Below are 22642 nucleotides of genomic sequence, written 5' to 3'. Positions count from 1 at the left end.
AGTAGGTCATTCATCCCCTGGAGATTGCTCTGCTGTTCAAAATGATCACGGCTGATCTGTTGGTGTTTTGATTTCCACATTCCTATCTACTCTCAATAATATTCGATTCCCCTGCCTGACAAAAATCTACCTCCCTCCTTGCTCATCAGCAAGCTGTGTTTTCAATACTCTTAATGCTGTAATGAGCAAAGATATTGAGGGTTGTCTTGTGCACTTTAGTGTGATTCAAAAATGTCAACAATGTTTTCCATCTGTAGATTAACTTGCTCACTATATTCAAGCAAGACAGGCCTCTCATTAGTGCAATGTTTACCACTGCTGTTCACCACGTCATGGGTTGGTGTGGACTCGATGGGCCGAACAGCCTGCTTCCACACTGTAGGGATTCTATGATTTCATGTCATTTTCACGATTATGCTCTAACAATTGGGGTTGATTAACTCCACGGGTTAGTTTATTTGAAACAGAAAAACACATCAAGTTAAGGAGCAGACTAAACTGCAAACTAACTGATGTCTGTGTGTGTAGCTTGCAAACCCATAGCAGACCAAATAGCAAGCAGCAGCATACACAGTGCATGTTGTCCTTACAAGTGAACTCTCTTTAAGGTAAAGTATACACATAACATGTTTTTACAGCACTTTCATAAATTAAATGTGTCCTCTGGGGAACAAATCTCCCACCAGTGAAACCTGTTTCTTCCTACATATGCGTAGTTCTCAAAGAGTTAAGCAAAGTTTTGCTCATTCAATAACTCTCACCATTGATGTAGAGAGGTATGCTAATGTGACAAGCAATTGTTGATTCTTTAAAAATATCTTCTCTCATTCCTCCTGCACTTATCAGACGATGCAGGGAGAAATCATTCAGTTCAGCAAGTCACTGATGTTGGTGTAAATGCTCAGACTGCACATGCATTGGGAGAATAATTATCATCAAAAACATCTGTTTGGTTGGACAGAACTTGAGCATAGCTTACAAAAAAATGACATGCTGTCAAAGTCACCTTGCTCACATCAGGATAGAATCACAAGAATACCAAATTCCAAAAGGGGGCACCAATTTACACAGTAAGAAAAAAAGGTGCTGACTGGTTGGCAATTGGATTCTGATTGGTTGGCATGTAGACTCTGATTGGTGGAGGTACATGCATAATGTGCCAGGAAACAGTGTAAATTATTGTTCCCTTTGAGATTTAGTATTCTTGCAGTTTTATCCTGATGTGTGCAGGCTAAAATGTTTCGACAACATGTCTCTTTTCTCAGGAATCCTAACAATCCAAAAAGCTTGGTATTCAAGTATAGCCCCTGGAGGATGGGAAATGTAGTACTCCATAACAATGATAAAGATAGAGATGTGCATACATAGGATCTTTCTATCCAATGCACAAAGCAGCACAGGAAAATGACAGGGTGTTTAAATAAAACCCTCTGTTTTAATAATACACAATCCTTTCCCTCCTATTACCCCTCATGATGCACCCTTGCTGATGATGCTAATGTGTATTGAGTTTTGCCACTTCTCTTGTACTGATATATGCACCAGTCATCCAATGGCTATTTTACTGTGAGGGCCCTCACAGCCAAAAGTAATCACATTATCACTCAACAACCATGCATGGGTGCTGAAAAATATTTGCATTCAACTGGACGTTCAGCATAGGAACTAACTAATAGATGCTTTACAGGTGAAGGAAGGAACAATAAAATATAGATTTTAAAAAGTTACAGGGAGATGGGTCAAGCACAAGGGAATTGAGAAAGTTAACCACAAAGCTCAGGCAAAAGCATGAAATGTTTGAGACTATTTTGAAAAGGCAGCAAGATGGAAAGTTCCAGAGTAGAGGGGCAGAGGTCAGTTTCTGGAGTTTTCAGCTTATGTGTTTCAAACTTTGTCAACACTGTGTGTGTGTGTGTGTGTGTGTGTGTGTGTGTGCGCGCGCACGAGAGAGAGAGAGAGAGAGAGAGAGAAAGACTGGAAAGGTGGCTGCAAAAGGAGACTAGAGGCACAGTGATAAAGACTGGCGGAGGTAGTAAATGGGAAAGGCTGCAAAGGAATTCGATGGTGAGAACAAATCATTCTTTAAAAAGATTGGGCCACTGGAATGGATTGAGCCAATGGGGATCGGGTGAAATGAAGGAGTTGGGCAGGACCTGAACCACTGAGCTGTGAGGTTTTGTTTTAGTTGCTTGTTGACCATGAGTGTCACTGGCTGACCAGCATTTATTAGGTAAAAACAATGACTGCAGATGCTGGAAACCAGAGTCCAGATTAGAGTGGTGCTGGAAAAGCACAGCAGTTCAGACAGCATCCAAGGAGCAGTAAAATCGACGTTTCGGGCAAAAGCCCTTCATCAGGAATCCTGACCAGCATTTATTGCCCATCCCTAGCTGCCCTTGAGAAGGTGGTGGTGTTGAGCTGCTTTCTTTTTTAGAATAGAATCCCTGCACAGTGTGGAAACAGACAATTCAGGCCAACAAGTCCACTCCGACCCTCCGAAGAGCATCCCACACATCCTCTATCCTAACCCTATAACTCTGCATTTTCCATTGTTAAATGCACCTAACCTACACATCCCTGAACACTGTGGGTAATTTAGTATGGCCAATCCACCTAACTCGCACATCTTTGGACTTCCTGATGCAGTCCACGTGCTGTGGGCAGACCCAAAATTCCCTTAGCAAGGGAGTTCCAGGACTTTGATCCAGTGACAGTGAAAGAATGGCGATATATTTCCAAGTCAGGATGGTGAGTGGTTTGTAGGGGATCTTGGAGGTGGTGTTGTTCCCATGTATCTGTTGCCCTTGTCCTTCTAGATGGAAGTGGTTGTGAGTTTAGAGGGGGCTGTCTAAGGCCGTATGGTAAAGTTCAGCAGTGCATCTTGTAATACTGCCAGATCTGCTGAGTTTCTACAGCACTTTATTCTTCAGCCAGATCTGCAACAACACCACTAGTTTTATTTTAACAATAAGAATGGTTTTCTTATGCAGCTGCTCTTGATACATATTTCCATGTCCCGACAGCCATCTCCCCAATCGGATGGTCAGCATGGGGGAGCATCAACAGAGACATCTGTGCCTCAGACCAAATAAGAAATGTGGCTGAGAGCCAATCCCTTTTGCAATCCCATGAGTGAGCCTCATTGTGGATACAGCCAGTGACATCCACACACTTGGGGTGGGGTTACAACTCAATGAACCATAGAATGGTTACTGTGTAGTATGTGCCTCCAGTTATACAACTCAACTAGTCCCACTCACCTGCCTTTCCCTGTAGCCCTTCAGAGTTCTTCCTCTTCAGATTATTATACAATTCCCTCCTGAAAACTATGGCTGAATCTATCTTGGCCATACTTCAAGACAGTGAAATCCCAGACCCTAATCACCCACTGCATGTAAAAGGGTTCTTCCTCAGGCTGTCTATGGTGTTTTGTCAGTTGACCTCAAATCAGTCTCCCCTTGATTGTCGATGTTTCCGCCAATGGGAAAAGTCTTTATCCACTCCCTCCTGACCCTTCATGATTTTGAACCCTCTATAAAAATCCTCCTTTACAGCCTTCTCTTGTCCAAGAGGAACACCACGGCTGCTCTGATCTGACCAGGTACTTGAAGACCCTCAAATGGAGCCATTCTTGGAAACCTTGGAAACTTCTCAAATCAAAGACACATTTGTTGAATTGAAACAAAAATGCATACTTCAACTTTAAAAAAAAATCCTTGAAAAAAAGTGTGGTTTTGGCAGGTGTCTAAACCCGTTCCCTCTTAGCTGTCTATCTGACACCTAATGAGCAGTTAATTCCACAAGGATTTCTGCTCATTAACTCTGCGTGCACAGTTGTGATGGTTTCAAAATACCCGTAGATTTCCTGCCGATTAGCTGGGACAGAGATTTGTCTCTTCCCTGGCAGTGGCTGGTGAGAGTGAATATTTGAACAGATTGCTTGTGAGAGTGGAGGATAGGGAAGTGAAGGAACGGGAAGGACATTACAGATCAAGCTACATGCACATGAAAACTAATGGACAGAGCATTACAACATGAATGAGCAAATCACACTGAATTATATTACTCATGAATGCAGCAACAAATGCAGACTTCTGGTTAATTAATAAATGGGCCAAGACTTTTGAACCGGTTAATGCCTTAGTTACAAGTGAATAAAAGGGTTTCACACAAAAGCATGCATGCTTGCATGTCTTAACTAATGATCCCCAAGATTCTGCGAATGTTAATTCTTGACAATACATTTCATGACAAATGTCAGATAGAGTAATTAAACCGAAAATGAGTAAACTTACTACTAATTGCAGAGCGCAATTTAAACAGAAGAGTTTTTTTTCACAGGCATTGTATTGTTTTCTCATGTCTGAAATTGATAAATGATGGTCATAATGGGTTAAACTATTCCTTGTGCTTTCATTATTTTGGATCTTGGGAAGAATTAATAAAGACCCAAGGAAAGCTGTGGCAAGACAGACCTAGACATTCAATCGAAGTATGTCTATAATGTTCAGTTTAGTTTTCAGTGCAAATACCAACAATTGCCCAGTAGATAAATGACATAATGAGGATTGATTGATGAACCTAACACATTTTAAATGCAAACAAAGAGGCAACATTTGCTCCAGTTAAATATTAAGCAGCCGCCACTGACTATAGGTCAGTAATTGCATTAACTTAGAACAATCGATGCACAGACATTACAATATGAAAAGGAGTTTGTCAAGACACTTCAGGAGGGAGCTAGCAGTCTGTCTAATGAACATTTCTAATCTGATTTACGTCAATCTGTCTCGGAGATGTATTTTTTTTACACCCTTTATGCAAACTTGTGATCAGCAGGCCGGGCAACTGGCTAACTATTACATGCACCGTTTAAGAAGCTATGATTCATGAAGACAAGGATGGTCCATGCACACGTGAAAGTGGTAGAGACAGAAAAACACACACACCCCCACATTCAGCAGCTTTGAGTCTATATGTATTAAAAAGAAAAAAATTTCAGAATGGTCAATTTCCTTCAGAAATTGGTTTATTCGCTATTTGGAACATGAGATTCAATAATTATTTGATGCTGAGCATGAATTACTCTGGTCTGACAATTTACTGTTTATCTGATATTATCTGCTGCTTAAAGGTTTTAACCACATCTCTGTCACCTCAAGACTCAGTGCCTCCAGGGTTGCCAGCTACTGCATGTCTAAATAAGGTGCTGCAGCCTGTGTCCTAACTCACATCCAGTTCCATTCAACCCGCTCCTGTCCTATAAAATCATACAGTCATAGAGTCAATGAGCATAGAAATAGACCCTTCAGTCCAACTCGTCCATGACAACCAGATATCCTAAATTAATCTACTCCCATTTGCCAGCACTTGGCCCATATTCCTCTAAACCCTTCCTATTCATATACCCATCCAGATGCCTTTTAAATGTTGTAATTGTACCAGCCTCCATTACTTCCTCTGGCAGCTCATTTGCTACATGTACCGCCCTCTGCATGAAAGTGTTGCCCCTTCTAAATCTTTCCATTCTCACCCTAAACCTATTTGGAAGAAGGCCATTCTGTCCATCAATTCTATTCTGCAATTAAATGAGATCATGACGGTCTGATAGTCCTCAGCTCCACTTTCCTGGCTTTCCCCCTTGACTCTTGATGCCCTTATTGGTTAAAAAAAGTTTCCACCTTAGCCTTGAATATGCTTAACAACCCAACCTCCATGGTAAAGGATACCACAGATTCACTACACACAGAAAGAAGAAAGACCTCCTCATCTCTGTCTTAAATGGGTGAATCTTTATTCTGAGGTTATGGCCCCAGTCCAAAACTAACCCACAAGGAATAATAATATCTCTGCATCTATGCTGTCAAGTCCCCTAAAAATCTTTTGTGTTTCACCCAGGCCAAACCTTGATGATGAAATTCACATTGAAGCAAGCAAATTCCTCATAGCCTCACCCCTTTCCATTTCTGTAAACACTTCCAGCCCCGTGGATAAATGAGTTATCTGTGCTCCTCAGATTCTGTCCTCTTGTACAGCCTTGATTTTCATCACCTCATCATTGGTGGGTATTCCTTCAGCTGCCTGTGCTCCAAGCTCTGGGACTCTCTCCACAAACCTCTCTACCTCTTTATTTCTCTACATTGTCTGAAAAAAATCAACCTGTTTGACCAAACCTTAGGTCACAGCTCTTTGTCTGGCTCAGTGTCAGTTTTACAAAGTTAAAGGCGTTATATGAATGTAACTCAATTTGAATGTTTTCAGTCAAAGGGTGTCTGTATAGAGGGAGGAATACCAGGTGTGCTAATTGCAAAGAAAAATAGTTTTGTTTTGACAATATACCCCATTGAGGAAGGGAGCCTGGTTGTAATGAGAACCTACCTCTGGCTATCAAAGGGAGTTGATATAATACAGGTTGAGCAACTGGACTGACAACTGTACCCATCAATGTTACAGCACCTCTGCTCCTCTGGTATCAGCATGTTTTACAACCCTATGTTCATTGAGCTATTACATTGATTACAGCAGTTCAAGAAGGCAACTCACCACCATCTTCCCATGGGAATCAGTAGTGGGGAATAAATGCTGGCCCAGCTAGTGACACCCACACCTTATGAAAAAAGAAAATAAAACCTATACCAACAACATGCCGGTGGCATTTTCACAGGGGCTTCCTCATCAGCCATCAGCCACTGGCGGAAAGTTCCAGGAAATTATGAGAGGAAGAAATTTTAGTGAGAAACACTGCAGACCTGTTTAAACCAAAAATAATTATAATAAACTCTAGTTAAAGAGGAGGATAGATAGAGAGACTCTAACAGTAAATCTGTTTTTCCATTTAGTTGTGTATCTCAGTGGAAGATTAGATCTTAAAAGAAAAAAAATATTAAAAGCTGCTGTATGAAAATGAAGGAATTAATTATATACTTGTAAATAATTCTTACTTTTTCAGTCGTGTGTTAGAAAACTCAGATTGAAAGCTTGTCTACTTCATTGCCTCATCATTTCAAATTCAAAATGAACCCTTCCCTTTTTATCTCGAGAGGGGTTCTGCCTTCACAACAATTTGTCCCCCCACCCACCATCCCAGAAGTTACGATTTTTACAGGGGGCACGATCAGTCCCATAGCAGTCTCCATGAACTCATCCAAATGTTATTTTTCTTTTGAGAGTTCAATGGCATCTGACTGTTTGGATGCAAAAAGGCAGCTTAGCCCAACCTTTGCAAACATACAAACAATAATGTGGTGTCACTGGATAGCAACAAGCAGCAGGAACTCTGGCTCTTATTTCCTCTTGCCTTGCCATTCATACTAGACACAAACACAAAACAGTGCCGTTGCTCTTACTAGCTGGGATCTGCTAACTCCATTCAAACAGCAGGTCAAAACCGATGTCTCATTTGGCTCAATACCACAATGAGAATGTGTCTTCATCTGAACTGCCGATTGGCGGGGGAGGGAAGCCAAAATGTTAGGGTTTTAAACGATACCGAAATAAAATGCAAATCAAAAACCTATTTGCTTTTAAAATCCCATCCCAGCAGTTCTTATTTGTAAAACAGAAAGAAATGCATTTGTCGCATTTGGCATCAGTGGAATTTCATGACAAACTGGTGGGGAACAATCTGCCTTCGAGGTGGACTTGGCATGACTCCTTTCCTCTACCCACCAGAGTGCTCCAACTAATCCCCTGGATCGGCATGCAAGCCCAGACGAGGATAAGCTTAGAACTTGAGCTCTCCAATTAGGAAGAGGCTCTGTCTACAGGGGAGCGTGAATATTTGCTTGCCCAGTTTGATGCCAATCAAGTCCTCAGTTCATGACAGTGGGACTTCATCACCATCTGTCAAAATGCTGTGGCACAAATTTTGTGCACAACATGACAAGCATAAGTAACAGTATCCAAATGAAAATAAATTCGTTAAAACATTTAATATTTGGACAAATTCATGAACCCAACCTCTTTAATCTATTTGTCTCCAGCTTTTCGAAGGTCTTTCACAGATCAACTGTGACTTGCGTGAAGGTACACAATCGTTTCATCTCTTCTAAAATAATTGGCATAAAAGTGGGCATTGTCCTGGTTATGTTTTAAAACACTATCCTTGGGTTGGAGGTGTTGCTGGCCAGGCCAACAGCTAGTGTCTGTCCCTAATTGCCTTTGAGAAGGAGGTGTGTAAGCCACTTTCTTGAACTGCTGCAGTTGGGGGTTACAATACTCACACAATAATGCTAGGTTGGGATTCTAGGAATTTTGACCCAGTGACAGTGAAGGAGCGATTTTGAGCATCTGAGTTAAGGATGGTGTGTGATTTAAAGGTGAGCAGGAAGGTGTTTATTTTGCCATGGCACTTGCTAACATTGTCAATCCAAGTGACCAAAGATGAACGTTGAGGACAAATAAAATGAGGTAACATTTTGGTTTGTATCTGGTAGAGATTGGAATCTGATGACGCATTTGTCTAATTAGGTGGCAAACATGGTATTGCAGAGAAAACCACACTCAGCTGTTATGAGCTTAGCTTATTTCCTTGTCAGTCAAGGCAACAAATACAAGTGTAACAGGCACATCTCCCCATTCGCATCCTCCACATCACACCCAGCCCCTGCAGCCTCTCTGACTTCATGCGACATGCCAACTTTCAGAGGGAAATACGTGGAAGCCAGGAATTTATCTGAAACAATAGCACCGGTGAAGGGGCAAGCAATGCATTCTGAACAAGCAGAAGCCTCCAACCTTACCAAAAGCTTTCTAGCTCCTCGTAAGCAGAAGACAAAAAATATTGAGTGCTTGGGGATGCATCATTAGAAAGATCCCCAAACAAGTTCACAGTCTCAGAAACAACAAAATTCAACAAAGACTTTGAGTTCCTTTTAAAAACTATCTTTTCTATATGTAAAACTCATGGGAGGGAAAGGGATTTGAAACTATCAACTCCATTTCATCCATGTATATTTTTAATATGTTGAGAAAGTTGCATTCTTAAGAGCAAATTCTTCTGGGTCAGGAAAGACCTGACCTTTCCCCTCAGTTGACAACTTCTCCTGACCCTAGTCCAGCAGGATCATATTCAAGGTCCGAAGAGCCCTCACAGATAAGGTCAGAGGTCGAAATCGCAGGGTGCGCCGCTCCGACTCTGATTGGACAGTTCCCGAAACAAGACAAAAAGAGGTGATCATCGGTGAGACACTGCATACGAGAAAACACATTTGAAACAAAAGCACTTGAAAATGTAACAAGGGAAACATGGTGATGGGACAGTGGTCTGGCACTACCAAATGTAATGGGCACGTACAACAATGTGACATGATGGCAAATGGATTCAAAGGAGAAATGAGATAGCGTCGAACAGGAACTATATTGAAACATTAATCCTACTTCACTTCTGTCAAGTTCTGAAGGCAACATTTAGAATAAACGAGATGGAATTCTTTTTAAAATCACAATGGTGCAATACTTTTTACAGAGGCAACGGCAAAGTAATTAGATTGCTCAGCAAGGCGGGTCACCATTAGCACTTACCGCAAGGACCCTGATATTTGACTGGAATGCTGATCTTCTGCTGACACTCGGCTTGCTTACGCTCACAGTCATTGTTGTAGCTTTGATTGTCCTCTCCACACATGGGTCTGTAAGCTCCATCGCAAATGATGCGGTCACAGGAGCAACGGGTAATGCCCCTTCGATTGAGGCATACTGCGTTAAACTGACACTCTTCCTGGCACTTGTCTGTAATCGAAACAGTGGGATTTTAATCCCGAAATAAAACACTCTGCAAAGGAGACACACTTGAGACATCCAGACAGCTGAGCTTGGCAAACGTCCTTCAACAACTATTTAACCAGCTGAAGGAACAATGGTAAATATATATTTGGCATCTTTTAGGATGTTGTGTCCTGTTTTGAGTGGACACTGATATTTAAGAGATTCGGAATTGCACAAAAAACAATCACAAAGATATCGAGAATGAGAGGCTTTAGTCTTGGAGAGAGTCAAGGAAACTGAGCTTATTTCATCAAATCAAAGGTTAAGAGGGGATTTACGCAGGATTACATGGGATACATGGCACAGATACATATGATAATGTTGTACAAAATTCTCAAAATCTTACGAACTGAAGTAGGAAATATAAATTTTACTGGGTCAGGTGGTCTGTGAGTAAGATGACCATTGATTAAAAGGGAGAACAAGATTACACCTGAGATTTTTTGGAATGTGGAATATGCCAACTGACACCAAAACAGTAGTAATAATCAAAATAAAATCTAAAAGGTATGGAAAATGGGTAAGAGATCGGACTAGATGACTAACTATAGACAACAATAGTTCTGAAGAAGGGCCACTGGACCCAAAATGTTAATAAAGATTTCTCTCCACAGATGCTGCCACACCTGCTGAAATTTTCCAGCAATTTCTGTTTCCAATTTCCAGCATTTGCACTTCATTTGCTTTTTTCATTTTGACTTCCACCTATGGAAGATATTCCATGATTGTGTAAAGAGATTGAAATCTCAGAAACGGAGGGAGAACTGCTAAAATTCACCTCGTGCAGCATGAGGATTTCAGTCTGCAACACAATGCAGGCCATTGGTTCCCAAAGCTGCATTTTACACAGAGATGGGGAGGGAAGGCTAGAGATCGCCCTGTTAGTTGGTAAAGAGGCATTACGTGGACTCGCTATGTGCCTGATGTCAATAATGGTATTTCTTTCCTCAGAATGTTCCAAAGTGCATCATGGCTAATATTTTAAAGTGCAATGGTTGTTCCAATGTAGAGAGACACAGCAGCCAATTTTCACTCAGAAAGATCCCATAAACTTAAGAGATTAAAGACCAGATAATTTGCTTTCAATGATATTGGTTCAGGCATAAATATTGGTCAGGACAAAGGGAGAACTTCTTTTAGCTGTACTGTAAAGTCTTTTCCATTCACCTGAGGGGGCAAATGGCGTATTTGAAAGTCTGGGCCTCACACAGTGCAGTACTCCCTCAATACATCGCTGAAGTGTCAGTTTAGGGAGGTGAGTAAGTCACTGAAGTTAAGATTTGAATGCATTATTTTCTAGCTCAGAAGCAAGAATATTTCCACTGAGCTAAGGGAAAGACTCACATAAACAGTGTATAATGTAAGATGGGGGGGGTGCAGGGTGCAATGTGAAGGTCCAGGCAACAGTCTCACTAAATGGTTGCAGAGTCAGGTTTACAATGTAATGCCACTATCACCATCCCACCTCACGCCCCATAAAGACAGAAGATAGCGAGCTGAGATTAAAGAGATCCCATTTCTAGCAAAAACCATCCCTCCACCTGCCATTATGTCACTGTTTTGGCAACCACTTTGTGACCCAGAGGGATCCTTAGTTTAAATCCCATTTCGCAGATCATGGAATTGAATCAGGTGAATAATACCCAGACAGATCCAATAAGAAAAAAAAATGTAAAAACCACAAGGATGCTGGAAATCTGAAGCAAAATCAGAAATTGCCGGAAAAGCTCAGCAGGTCTGGCAGCATCTGTGGAGAGAAATCAGAGCTAACGTTTCGGGTCTAGTGATCCTTCCTCAGAACTTTAAGAGAAAGTTATTTTCTGTAAAAATGGTCAAAAAAAGTAATCCCTGATGTCAAGTGGGAAAAGTCTCAACTGGTCCATCCCGTGCCAGTCAGAGGAACTGTCAACTTTCATAGGTCTGGTCTACACAGGATCTCACTATGCCATTGTCCCTGGATGCCTTCTAAAGCAGCTTAAGAAACCACAGGGAGAACACACTGCTACATTCTGAGGGACAGGCAGTTAAAACAACTTCACCATCATCGGCCACATCCCCAGAACAGATTTTAAAACCTGACCTCATCTTGCACCAAAAAGAGGCTAGTGAGAGAAAAACGCTAATTGAGCTTTAAGGGGAAGTTACTTTCTGTAAAAAAATAGTCAAAGATGTTAAAATTAGCAGCAGGTGTAGAGGCACTGGACCGTGCCCAGGACTGAACAGCTTAGAATTGTACAAAGTACACTTGGAAATGCAACCTAGGGGTTCCAACACATCACAGCTCACCTCTGTACTGACAGGGTCCTGAGTGAACCTTCTGGAGGTTAATGCCTTTGATGGCTCCTATCCTTTCCATGGTGCACTTGCTTTCGTAGGTCTGCCCATCGTCTGCACAGACTGCCTCGTAGTCTGGTGGGCAGCTCTCCGGACTCAGGAGAACTTCGGCTGTGCGAGCTCTCGGATCTACTCGGCATGCATTATTCGGGCCATTCCGAGTGTCTTTGCATGGGTCTGTATGCAACAGAAGCAGCAGTTACAGAGCAGTTAGTAATACAGCATTATTTCCCTGTCTCTGCTGCTCCACACCTCAAACAGCAGATGGACTGAAGCTCCAGGAATCATGAACTATTCGTCCAACAGCTATAAATACTACATAGAATTACAAAGAATGCACAGCACAGAAAGAGGCCATGAAACGCATCAGTGATGGGATTAGGGTTAGGGTGCTAGAAGAGCCAAAGCAGCCCACGCACTGCCTTTCAGTAGTTTTGCCCACTGAATGTGCAAATCAAAAGTTCAAAACTCAATTTCTGCAGTTTTCCTCTCGTTCTGTTTTGGCCAGCGAGGTGTGCGCTTAAATGCCAGCAGTATATGAGAGTAATGAGCACCCTCTCTGATCACCATTGACAGATGGTTAGTCACAATCAGTCAAGTGGCTTTCTCAGCATCACCTTCATCTCTCTCTTCTTTGTTCCTTACCATGGGCTCTGATACTCAGCATGAGAAATAGTAAGGACTCTCCACTCATACTGGGTTTAGTAGCTGGAGGAATGCTGGCTCTACCATAACCACTCACCTTGGGCTAGTGACAGGGAAATAAGCCAGGACTCCAATTGATGCTGGCTCCTTCAGAACGTCACTCCAGTTGATATTCTTTACCTGATGTCCCAACAAGAAATAGTGGTACACGTTCCTGGGATTTTAGGAGGACACCTTGTGGCACTGAGGGTAGTATCCCTGTCTCTGAGGCAGAAGCTTCAGCTCCTAGTCACATTCAAAATGACCCAGGAAGATGTGTTTACATCATGCATTCAAGGAGGAGAATCGACGTTTCGGGCATGAGCCTTCTTCAGGAATTGAATTCTTCAGGAATTTGGGCTCATGCCTGAAACATCAATTCTCCTGCTCCTTGGATGCTGTCTGACCTGCTGTGCTTTTCCAGCAACACATTTTCAGCTCTGATCTCAAGCATCTGCAGTCCTCACTTTCTCCTGTTTACATCACGGTCAAACATATTGATTACTAACCCGTAAATCCTCTCCCTACCCTTTCAGCAGGCAGGAGCATTTCCAGGTTGACCTGGTGGAGTGGTTACTAAAGATTCAAGAAACCTCGAGCTATGGAAAGCGATCTGGCAGGGGCTCTGCCTCAGGCATGAGAATAGAACATGATTCACTTTTTGAGTGACGTGTCAGTGCCTATGCTAACTCACTCCAACCTGCACACTCCGATACCCATTGGCAGGGCACCTCTCAAGTGTAGCGCTCTGGCCAACATTTCCCTTCTTTATCTCAGAATCACATCAGCAACTGGCCATTCAGCCCCTCAGGCCTGCTCTGTCACGTAGTTGGATCATCCCTGATTGGCTCATCATTTCCAGTACCCCCCCACCACCATGCGAAATCTCCGGATACCATAATGTCAAAATACTCGACCCATCTCAGGCCTGAAAGCTCCATCAGCCACTGAGATCTGGTCTGTATAGTTCAGTGTTAAAGTGAATATTGAATTCAGACAGAGGATCACTGGGGAAATTGATGTGACAGGTTATGACTAAATATGCCCGGGAGAGAGCAGCAGCCAAAGCTGCAATTACCAGGGAGTTTACATCACATTTCTTTCTGGAAGGTGAGGGAGGAACATGCACAGACAGAGAATAGCTCTTTACCTTTAATATATCACTTCACGGTTTCGCTCCTTCTTGCTTAATAGTGCTGAGCAACAATTGGATGAAGTGTTGGTCTGACCCTTGTCTGTGCTACTATGCCTGGCTTTATGTTTACCTTATCCAGGTTGGGGGAGATGGGGGTGGGGGGAATATTGGAGAGACGTGGTCAGGCAGCATGTGTGAATTAGCATGAGTGCTGATTCCGATTGCTAAAACAACAGGAAACAAGGGTGAATTTTATTTGCCCTCACACGAAAGGCACTGAGGGCAGATAAATTGCAGTTGTTGTCTCCTCGGCTGAGATGAATGGACAGATGGGATGGTCATGGTCTGTACTGGAAGGCATCATGAAGTGCATTTGCCCATCAGGACGTCAGACAGGAGTTTGGGGAAAGAAAATAAGCAGGTCACATAAATAATTGCAGGCCAGTTTCAGAGACCCACTGTCCAAATACCTGGCTATGAGGGCAGAGCGTTTAGTGGTGAGAGCATATTCAAGAGGATCTGAAGGAACATTCAATGGCTGCAGTGAAATCAAGGTCATCACAGCCATTATAGAATCATAGAATCATAGAGTCAAATTGACCCTCTGGACCAACTTGTCCATGCCGACAAAACTAATCCCATTTGCCTGCATTTGGCCTATATCTCTCTAAACTTTTCTTATTCATGTACCTGTCCAAATGTCTTTTAAATATTTAATCTGTACCTGCATTTACCACTCTCTGGATGTTCATTTCACATATGAACCACCAGTGAAGAACAAATTTCAATATCATCACACCCTCATAATTCTAGAAACATAGGAAACAGAAGGAAGCCATCCAGCCCTCGGAACCTGGTTCACTATTTATTGAGACCAAGTTGAACCGTATTTAACTCTATTCACACTCCATGGTTCTGCAACCTTTAACACCCTTACTGAACATAAAGAAATTTCAGTTCAAATCCTCTCAAATTTAAACCCACTCCACCATCAGTAATAACCTATCTGGTTTAGTCATGCCCTTTAGGGAAGGAAATCTGCTGTCCTTACCCAGTCTGGCCTATATGTGACTCCAGACCTACAGCAATGTGATTAGCTCTTAACTACCCCCTGGGCTATTAGGGATGAGCAATAAATGCTGGTCTGGCTTGTGCCCTCATTGCGTGAATGAACTTTAAAAAAGTTGTGAACTGTCCAACTGACGCCCCCCAACAGCCTTTTGGAGATGACCGTTCAAATTTCCAACAACCTTTGTGTAAAGTTAGGTTTCTTGACAGCACTCTGGAATGTTCTTTCATTTTAATGTGATGTCCCTTTCCTGTGGACTCTCCCGCCTAAGTGGAGCAGTTTCTCTCTATCCCCGCCACCAGATCCTTTAATCGTAATAGACTCCTCAATTAAATCAGCCATTGTCTTCCTGTACTCAAGGAAACACAGGACTGGTCTGCACAACCTCTCCTTTGGATTTAATATTTAATCTTACACCAGCATAGGCTAAAGAAGGTCTGATACTAATGCTCCACTTTGGTAAGGTAGAACTTCCACTTTGCAGCTGCTCACTCACCGCAGGGTCCATCAGACTTCTTGTAGACATTCTTATGGTTGTTGCAGGCGTGTTTATTGAGCTCGCACTCATTTCTGTAATCCTTGCCATCGCTGCCGCAGACCACACTCTCCTGCTCTCCGCTGCACGTGGTGGGACAGACACATTTGGCGGACTGGCCATCGGACGACTGGATGCAGGTGCTGCCAAATCCACAGGTTACCTCAGTGCAGGGGTCCTTCGAGCCTGAGGGACAAGAAGAAGAAACAGGCAGCCTTTATAACACGCACAACAAAGCACCTCGCAGGTATCTATGGATAGCCTCCAGCTGCACATGTAACACAGTTATATTGTGGTGCCAGGATTGCTGCAAGGTGATAGAGAGGTGAAAGTGGAATTCAGACATTTATCTGGACGTTGAGACCTTCCTTTTACTCATCTGGGGTTTGGCGTTATGGCAAGTGCAAGATCAAGCTGAACAGTGCATAGTCAAACCAGGTTCTTAAATTGCTCAGGAGTGTTTGTTGATCCCCAAGTCTTTATAAATGCACCTCCCGTAGCAGTCCCAGTTCACCCCCCCCAGCACACAGCTTCTACATATCTTCAGAGGGAACCTGACCCTTGCCTGGATTACAGTCACAGTACGCCTGGGCTCTGCAGTTCAGCCAATTGTCTCTGAGTTCCAAGCAGCTGCAGCAACTGAGGCTCCCTGCTGGAAGCTTCCAATCAGAGAACCAGCCCCATTGTGTTTTCTGAAGAATCATTCTATTCCGGAGGTGTGCTGCAACAAAACTGGACGCATAATTGGGAAGATTAATGAGCTAAAAATTAATCGACTAATAGATCTGTCTTTATGCCAGCTTGTATGGTCACACTTCAGTACCAACACACACCTGAGACAGTCCTTCCCATGCTATTCAACAAAGTCAATCTCACAATAGACTCACTCGCTGCTTTCAATTGGTAAACACAGCAACTGGCTCAATATCATCCATTCCTGACCCAAAAATCACAATAGGCCAGTTAGCTTAACATCTGTCAGTGGGAAACTTTTTAAATCAATTAGAAGGGATATAATAGTAGATCATTTAGAAATAGATAATATAATCAAGCATGGCTTTGTGAAGGGGAAATCACGTCTGACAAATTTACTTCGAGAAACTAATAAGAAGGATAGATAAGGGATAACCGGTTGGTGCAATATATTTGGATATCAAAGAGGTATTCATTGAGGTTCCACACATAAGACTACTTAATAAGATAAGAGCCCGTGGAGTTGGGGTAGTATATAAGCATGGTTAGAGGAATGGCTAACAAACAGAAGGCAGACCATGGAATAAATAGTGCTTTTCATACTGGCAACCTGTAATCAGTGGAGTACCACAAGGATCAGTGATGGGGTCATAATTACTTACAAGTTTGCAGATGACACAAGGGGGAAGCTGAGGAACAAGGGAGACACAAATAATCTACAGAAGGATATAAGACAGGTTAAGTGAGTGGGCAAAGGCTTGTCAGATGGAATATAACATGGGGAAATGTGAGGTTATGCACTTTGGCAAAAAGAATAGAGAAACTGAATGTAATTTTAAATGCCTGCAAAAAGTTACAGCACCAAGAGTTTCATGGGTCTTCATGCACAAAACAGCCAGCATGCAAGTTCAACAGGTAATAAGGAAGGCAAATAGGATGTTGGTCTTTATGAATGGAGTATAAAAATAGAGAAATCTTGCTAAAACTATACAAGGTACTAGTCAGATTACAGCTGGAATACCGTGAACAGTTTTGGGCCCCCAATACAAAACAACGACATAATGGCATTGGAGGCAGTCCAGAGAAGATTCACTCAGTTGGGTTTGGGCATGGAGGGTTTTTCTTATGAGGAAAGGATGGGCCTGTACTCACTGGAGTTGAGAAGAATGAGATGGGACCTTATTTAAACATACAAGGTTCTTAGGGGGCTTGACAGGGCAGATGCAGGAAGATAGTTTCCCCTTGTGGGACAGCTGTGGATCGAATGGCAAACCCTTAGAGTAAGGGGTCAGCCATTTAAGACAGAGATGAAGAAGACCTTTTTCTCTCAGAAGGCAGTGAATCTGTGGAATTTGTTGCTACAGTGGGCTGGGTCATTAAGTGTATTTAAGGCCAAGATAGACAGGTTTTGGGGAAAAGTCAGGAAAACGGTGCTGAGGATTACCAAATCAACTGAGATACCACTGAATGGCACAGCAGATTCGATAGACTGAATAGCCTGCTTCTGTTCCTTTGCCTAAGGATTATATGCTGCTTATTTGATTTTTGGAGTTGATATATCAGGGTTTACTCTCAATATTAATATCAAAGTGAGTCCTGAATCTTTTAGCAGCTGTATTCAGGAGCACGAGCACCTCTCCTCTCATGGTGAATGGTAGAAGGTGCTGAAGGAAGTTGGCCTGGAAAATGCCACGAAAATATTTACCCCGGCTAGGGAACAGAGAACACGGGGTCACAGTCTCAATAAAAGGGTTTCAACCATCCAGGAATGGAGATAAGGAAACATTCCTGAGATGGGGAGAAATTCCTTCACACAGAATTAAAAAACCTTTGGCATTCCCTACTCCAGAGAACTGTGGGTAAGCAACAAATGAGTTAATTCACAATGAAGATCAAGAGTGTTTTGTGTACACAGGAAATTAAAGAATTTGGGGAGAGCACGGGAAGGTGCAGCTGAGGTAGAAGATTAACCATGATCTTGTTGAATGGCAGAGCATTCTGGAAGGGGTGAATAGCCTCCTCCAGATCCAGATCCTATTCGTGACTTTCTCATGTTTATTTGCTACAGAACGCAAAGGCCAATCTGACAGCCTCAGTGGCTCCAACCCAGCAGAACTCTGGCAGTACATTGGACATACTGCTTAGATATTAAGGCTTTAAGAGTTGTATTTTGACCTGATTTTATTTATAGAGACAGGTTGAGACAGAGGTGACGAGTGGACCTTTCTAAGCCAATAAAGTAAACAGCATATGAGGCCTTGGGTCTTTTTTTAAAATTGGAACAATAGCAGCAGCCCGATTGGGTGAAGTCAAGCTTCCACAGAACTAGGATTTTAGTTTAACTTTCAGTAGCTTTTGGAGTTTGGAAGCTGATAAATATCTATCTCTGTTACAGCAAAATGCTAATGTTCTCTCCCTCTTTCTTTCAGAGTTTTCTCTTGATGTTCTTTCCTCCTGGACTGGAGAAACATTGCCTGTGAGACAATCGATTTTACTGAATTTGCCTTTGCCGAGGGTGTGTCTATGGGGTGTTACTATCTTAGAACAGTGAATTAGTGGTAGTTAACATATATATTATTCTGCTAAGTATTTTGATACACTTACAGTTAGGTTTTTTTAAAATCCTTATTTTGTCTGTATATTTTAACTGGATTGTACGAATGAAGTGTGTTTCGCTTTAAGCCTGGTAGTTTGACCAATCCAAACGCATCCAAAATACAACGCCTTATGCTTGCCTTTTAAAATAAGAAACAGTTGGGGTCTAGGCTATCTTCATAAAATATTTTGAGGGGGTTTGTTCCGGTTCATAACAACACAAGCTGCTCACTTTCAATAATTTACCATTGACCTTATACTGGTAACCTGGGATGGGCAATTAATTTCTGCAACGGTCCCTTTGTCAGTATGGACATTTGGTAAAAAATAATCAGCAGATATCCAGGATCAATTCTTGCATGGCTCACTTTCAAAGTAATACAATGTGCATTCTGATGAACCCTCAGCGAGTGTTTCTTTACATTTGAGGCATTTTTGTGATGATGGATAGGTCAACTAAATAAGTGTTGCCTGCCTGATCGGGGCTTTGTTCAGCACTGCACTGGAGTAACACCCTTTTCCCCACTGCGGCTGCATTCTCTCTCGCTAATAGCTGCACAGTGGAAGTCACATCCATGGTGATCGCCAGGAGAATTTCAGCAATCAGAGGGTTAGTGAAAAAATATACTGATTTGTACGATCGTTTTAACGTCACCAAGTGCAATTTTCCATTGATCCATTAATTACAGACAAAAATCAATATAGCTGATTGTTGCAGCCTTTCCACATTCAGCCTACTAGGTAAACAGCAAGGGGAATAAAAGTCACAGCCTCTTGGGCAGGGACAGAGGGGTCATTGGGTAGTTGGACACTGAGGTCAAGCAAAGTTTCTACAGAGACTTCCAATCAATTGTCTAAGTTCAATCACCAGCTTAACAGCACCCCACCCCCTACTCTTCGCTGGTAACACTGCAGCAGAGTGGAGGATTGGCAAATTAGCATGGTGCCCATGGCCTGTCATCTGCCCCTCCTCTCCCTCCGATTTGCAAACGTGCCTTCAGGCTGGGTTTGGGGGCGCGGGGGAGAGGGGTTGGGGTAGAGATTAAAATCCAGCCCATTCTTCCCGGATCATCATTATCTCAGAATCCGAGAGTACACCCATCAGCATTGTGGGTGTACCTTCAGCACATGGACTGCCCTAGGTCATGAAGATGGCTCACCCCTATCTCCAGGGTAATTAGGGATGGGCAATCGATGTTGACCCCTCCTCCAGTGATAGCCATGACCTGAGAATGAATATTAATTTCAAAAGCAATAGTCGAGGGATGGGGATAGGCTGCTAATCAAAGTTTTAGTATTGACTTCCATGTGATATGGGTTTAATCCTTGCTCAGTAAACTGAGCGTTGCAGAGTAAAACTGTTTCCACTCTCCAAGGCCACACAACACAGCCCTGAAATTGCCTGGCACCTCACTCGGATTGGCATAAAAAGAGGAAAATGTCTCAATGATGAAGTCTGTTGTGAAGCTGGGGACAGAGAGAGTACTGGCAGAGCCCCAACAATTGGCACCAGAAAATAATTGTTCTACTGTGCCAACAGCTCCTCACCTCCATGGTCACGGGAACAAAATCAAGAGAGAAACAGACTTTCTTTGCTAGGGCAACTGCAACAGGCTGTAGGAATACATCTCCAGCAACAATCATCAAACATATTTGATTCCTCAGGTAAGCTGTATCTCCCTGCTCATTATCTAGTCAACCCTAAATATGAATGGGTCCATCCTAGGACTTTGTGTGCAGAGTCATTCCCAAGAGGTTCTGGTGTTTCTGTTACTCTGGGGGTCTGATTAATTATTATAAAAATGTCAAATTGCTTAGATGATATGTTTAGCCACCTTTAGCCTCACCTGCACTCTTCCTGTTTCCCCTTACGTATCAAACACCCAACACTGCAATGAAGCTTACAAATCTTCAAAAGCAAAAAGATCTTGCCCTATGTCTTAGGGGTGAGATTGGTGTCAGATGAAATTTAGTATTAACCATCTTGAAGGGTCCTTCACTAGGTTTATTCCTGAACCAACATCATGATTAAAGACTGACTGGTCTATCTTTTGGTGAAGATAGAAATTTGATCACCTCTGCCACCAGAAGCTGCAACACTTCTGGAGGGGAATGCATGTCAGCAGGTGATCAGCACAGTTACATACCATCCAATTTATGGATATTTTTAACCAGCCTGCTCAGGGATGTAATGACACATCTCTGGAGCAGGTGGGACCCGAACCCAGACCTCTAGGCCCAGAGATAGAGACTGTACCACTGTACCAGATCAGCCCTGCAATCCAGTTTATGAACTGGGGGTCGATAACGAAGGCAATCACAGTGCAAATAATAAGAGAAACTCAAAATAAATGTAATCATAAAGAAAAAAAAGATAAAACGTAAATAAAATACATTTGCAAATGTAACAATGCCACTTGCAGAAAAAATGCTTTGTTCAGTGAGAATTAGAACATTCTCTTGCTTTCTAATGACCCACCCAGCATGTTATATCTTCTCCTCATTGAAAACAAACGAAAAATTAGATAAAGGAGGATTTTCAAAATAATACACATTTAAGAGCACATCCTATTAAAATAACAAAATCTCTCGGTGTATAATTAAATGTAATTCACAACAGTACGAGCAATTTAAGCAGATGTTCGACCAAAATGTCACCTGTAGCAAACGTCTGATTTAATTATCACTGTGGCTAGCTCTCATCGGGCTATCATGGGCTCACTGCTGAATACATCCTTAACTGTGTATTGTTGTTTGACAGGAAGCCTATTTCGTGACACTGAGACAGAGTCACATTTAATTAAGGAGACAATATTCCTGCTGCTGGCAAATGAGCTGAAAACCACAACCAATAATTATCAAACTTACCCCCACCACCGCTCGATACTGTCTTATACACATTCAAAGCACTTGCCTTGGTGGCTGTGAAGTTAGCAATTGTGCAGGCTATTGATGGTGTCTATATTGCAACATTCAAATAGGTGCTTTCTCTAAATCCCCGCACAGCCACTTATTCTCCAAGCTCATTTATATTATATATCCTGCGTCCTGTCTCCTACGTCATCCCAATTATATAGCACACTCCTGGAATGTAGGACATTATTAAACTGGAGAGGGTTCAGAAGAGATTTACCAGGGTGTTGCTGGGTATGGAAGGTTTGGGTTACAAAGAAAGGCCGGATCAGCTGGGACCTTTCTCACTGGAGTGTAGAAGGTTGAGAGGTGACCTTGTTAGAGGTTTATAAAATCGTGAAGGGTACAGACAGGGTTAATGGTAGTGTCTTTTCCTTAGGATGGAGAATTTCAAGATGAGAGGGCATATTTTTAAGGTGAGAAGAGAAAGATTTTAAAAAGACACGCAGGGTAAATTTTCACGCAGAGGGTGATTCGCGTGTGGAATGGACTTCCTTGAGGAAGTGGTGGATGTGTGCACAATCACAATGCTTAAAAGACATTTTGAGAAGTACACGAATAGGAAAGGTTTGGAGGGATATGGGGCAGGTAGGTGGGACTAGTTTAGTTTGGGATTATGGTTGGCATGGACTGGTTGGACCGAAGGGTCTATTTCCGTGATGTATAACTCTTTGTTCTCTGCTCCCAGTCAACAGTACAAATGGGAAGGTGGTGGCCTAGTGGTATTATCATTGGTCTTGTAATTCAGAGGCACAGGCTAATATGAGATGGGTTCAATGAAAAAAGTTTCTGGAGTTACAAACCTGGTCTCATGGTGTCTATGTTGATTTTTCTTTTGTAAAAGCCCGCCTAATTCACTTAGCTGTTTTAGAGAAGGTGATGGCCACCCTTACCTGATCTGGCCTACATGTGACTCCAG

At 42.5% G+C, this 22642-nt stretch overlaps 1 protein-coding gene across 9 annotated transcripts in view; it reads right to left on the bottom strand.

Annotated features, from left to right (window-relative positions):
- agrn (agrin) overlaps positions 1-22642 on the bottom strand; it is a 513439-nt gene that overhangs the window by 135407 nt on the left and 355390 nt on the right. For all 9 annotated transcript variants that reach the window (XM_072586197.1, XM_072586199.1, XM_072586200.1 and 6 more), the window contains 3 exons: positions 15484-15708; positions 12052-12276; positions 9523-9729 (listed from right to left, as the gene is read on the bottom strand). In XM_072586197.1, the coding sequence (XP_072442298.1) occupies positions 9523-9729; positions 12052-12276; positions 15484-15708 (657 nt within the window). The remainder of the gene's footprint in view (positions 1-9522; positions 9730-12051; positions 12277-15483; positions 15709-22642) is intronic.

Source organism: Chiloscyllium punctatum, chromosome 16, assembly GCF_047496795.1.
Source record: "Chiloscyllium punctatum isolate Juve2018m chromosome 16, sChiPun1.3, whole genome shotgun sequence".
Taxonomy (NCBI): Eukaryota; Metazoa; Chordata; class Chondrichthyes; order Orectolobiformes; family Hemiscylliidae; genus Chiloscyllium; species Chiloscyllium punctatum.
This window is presented reverse-complemented; position numbering and strand designations above follow the sequence as displayed.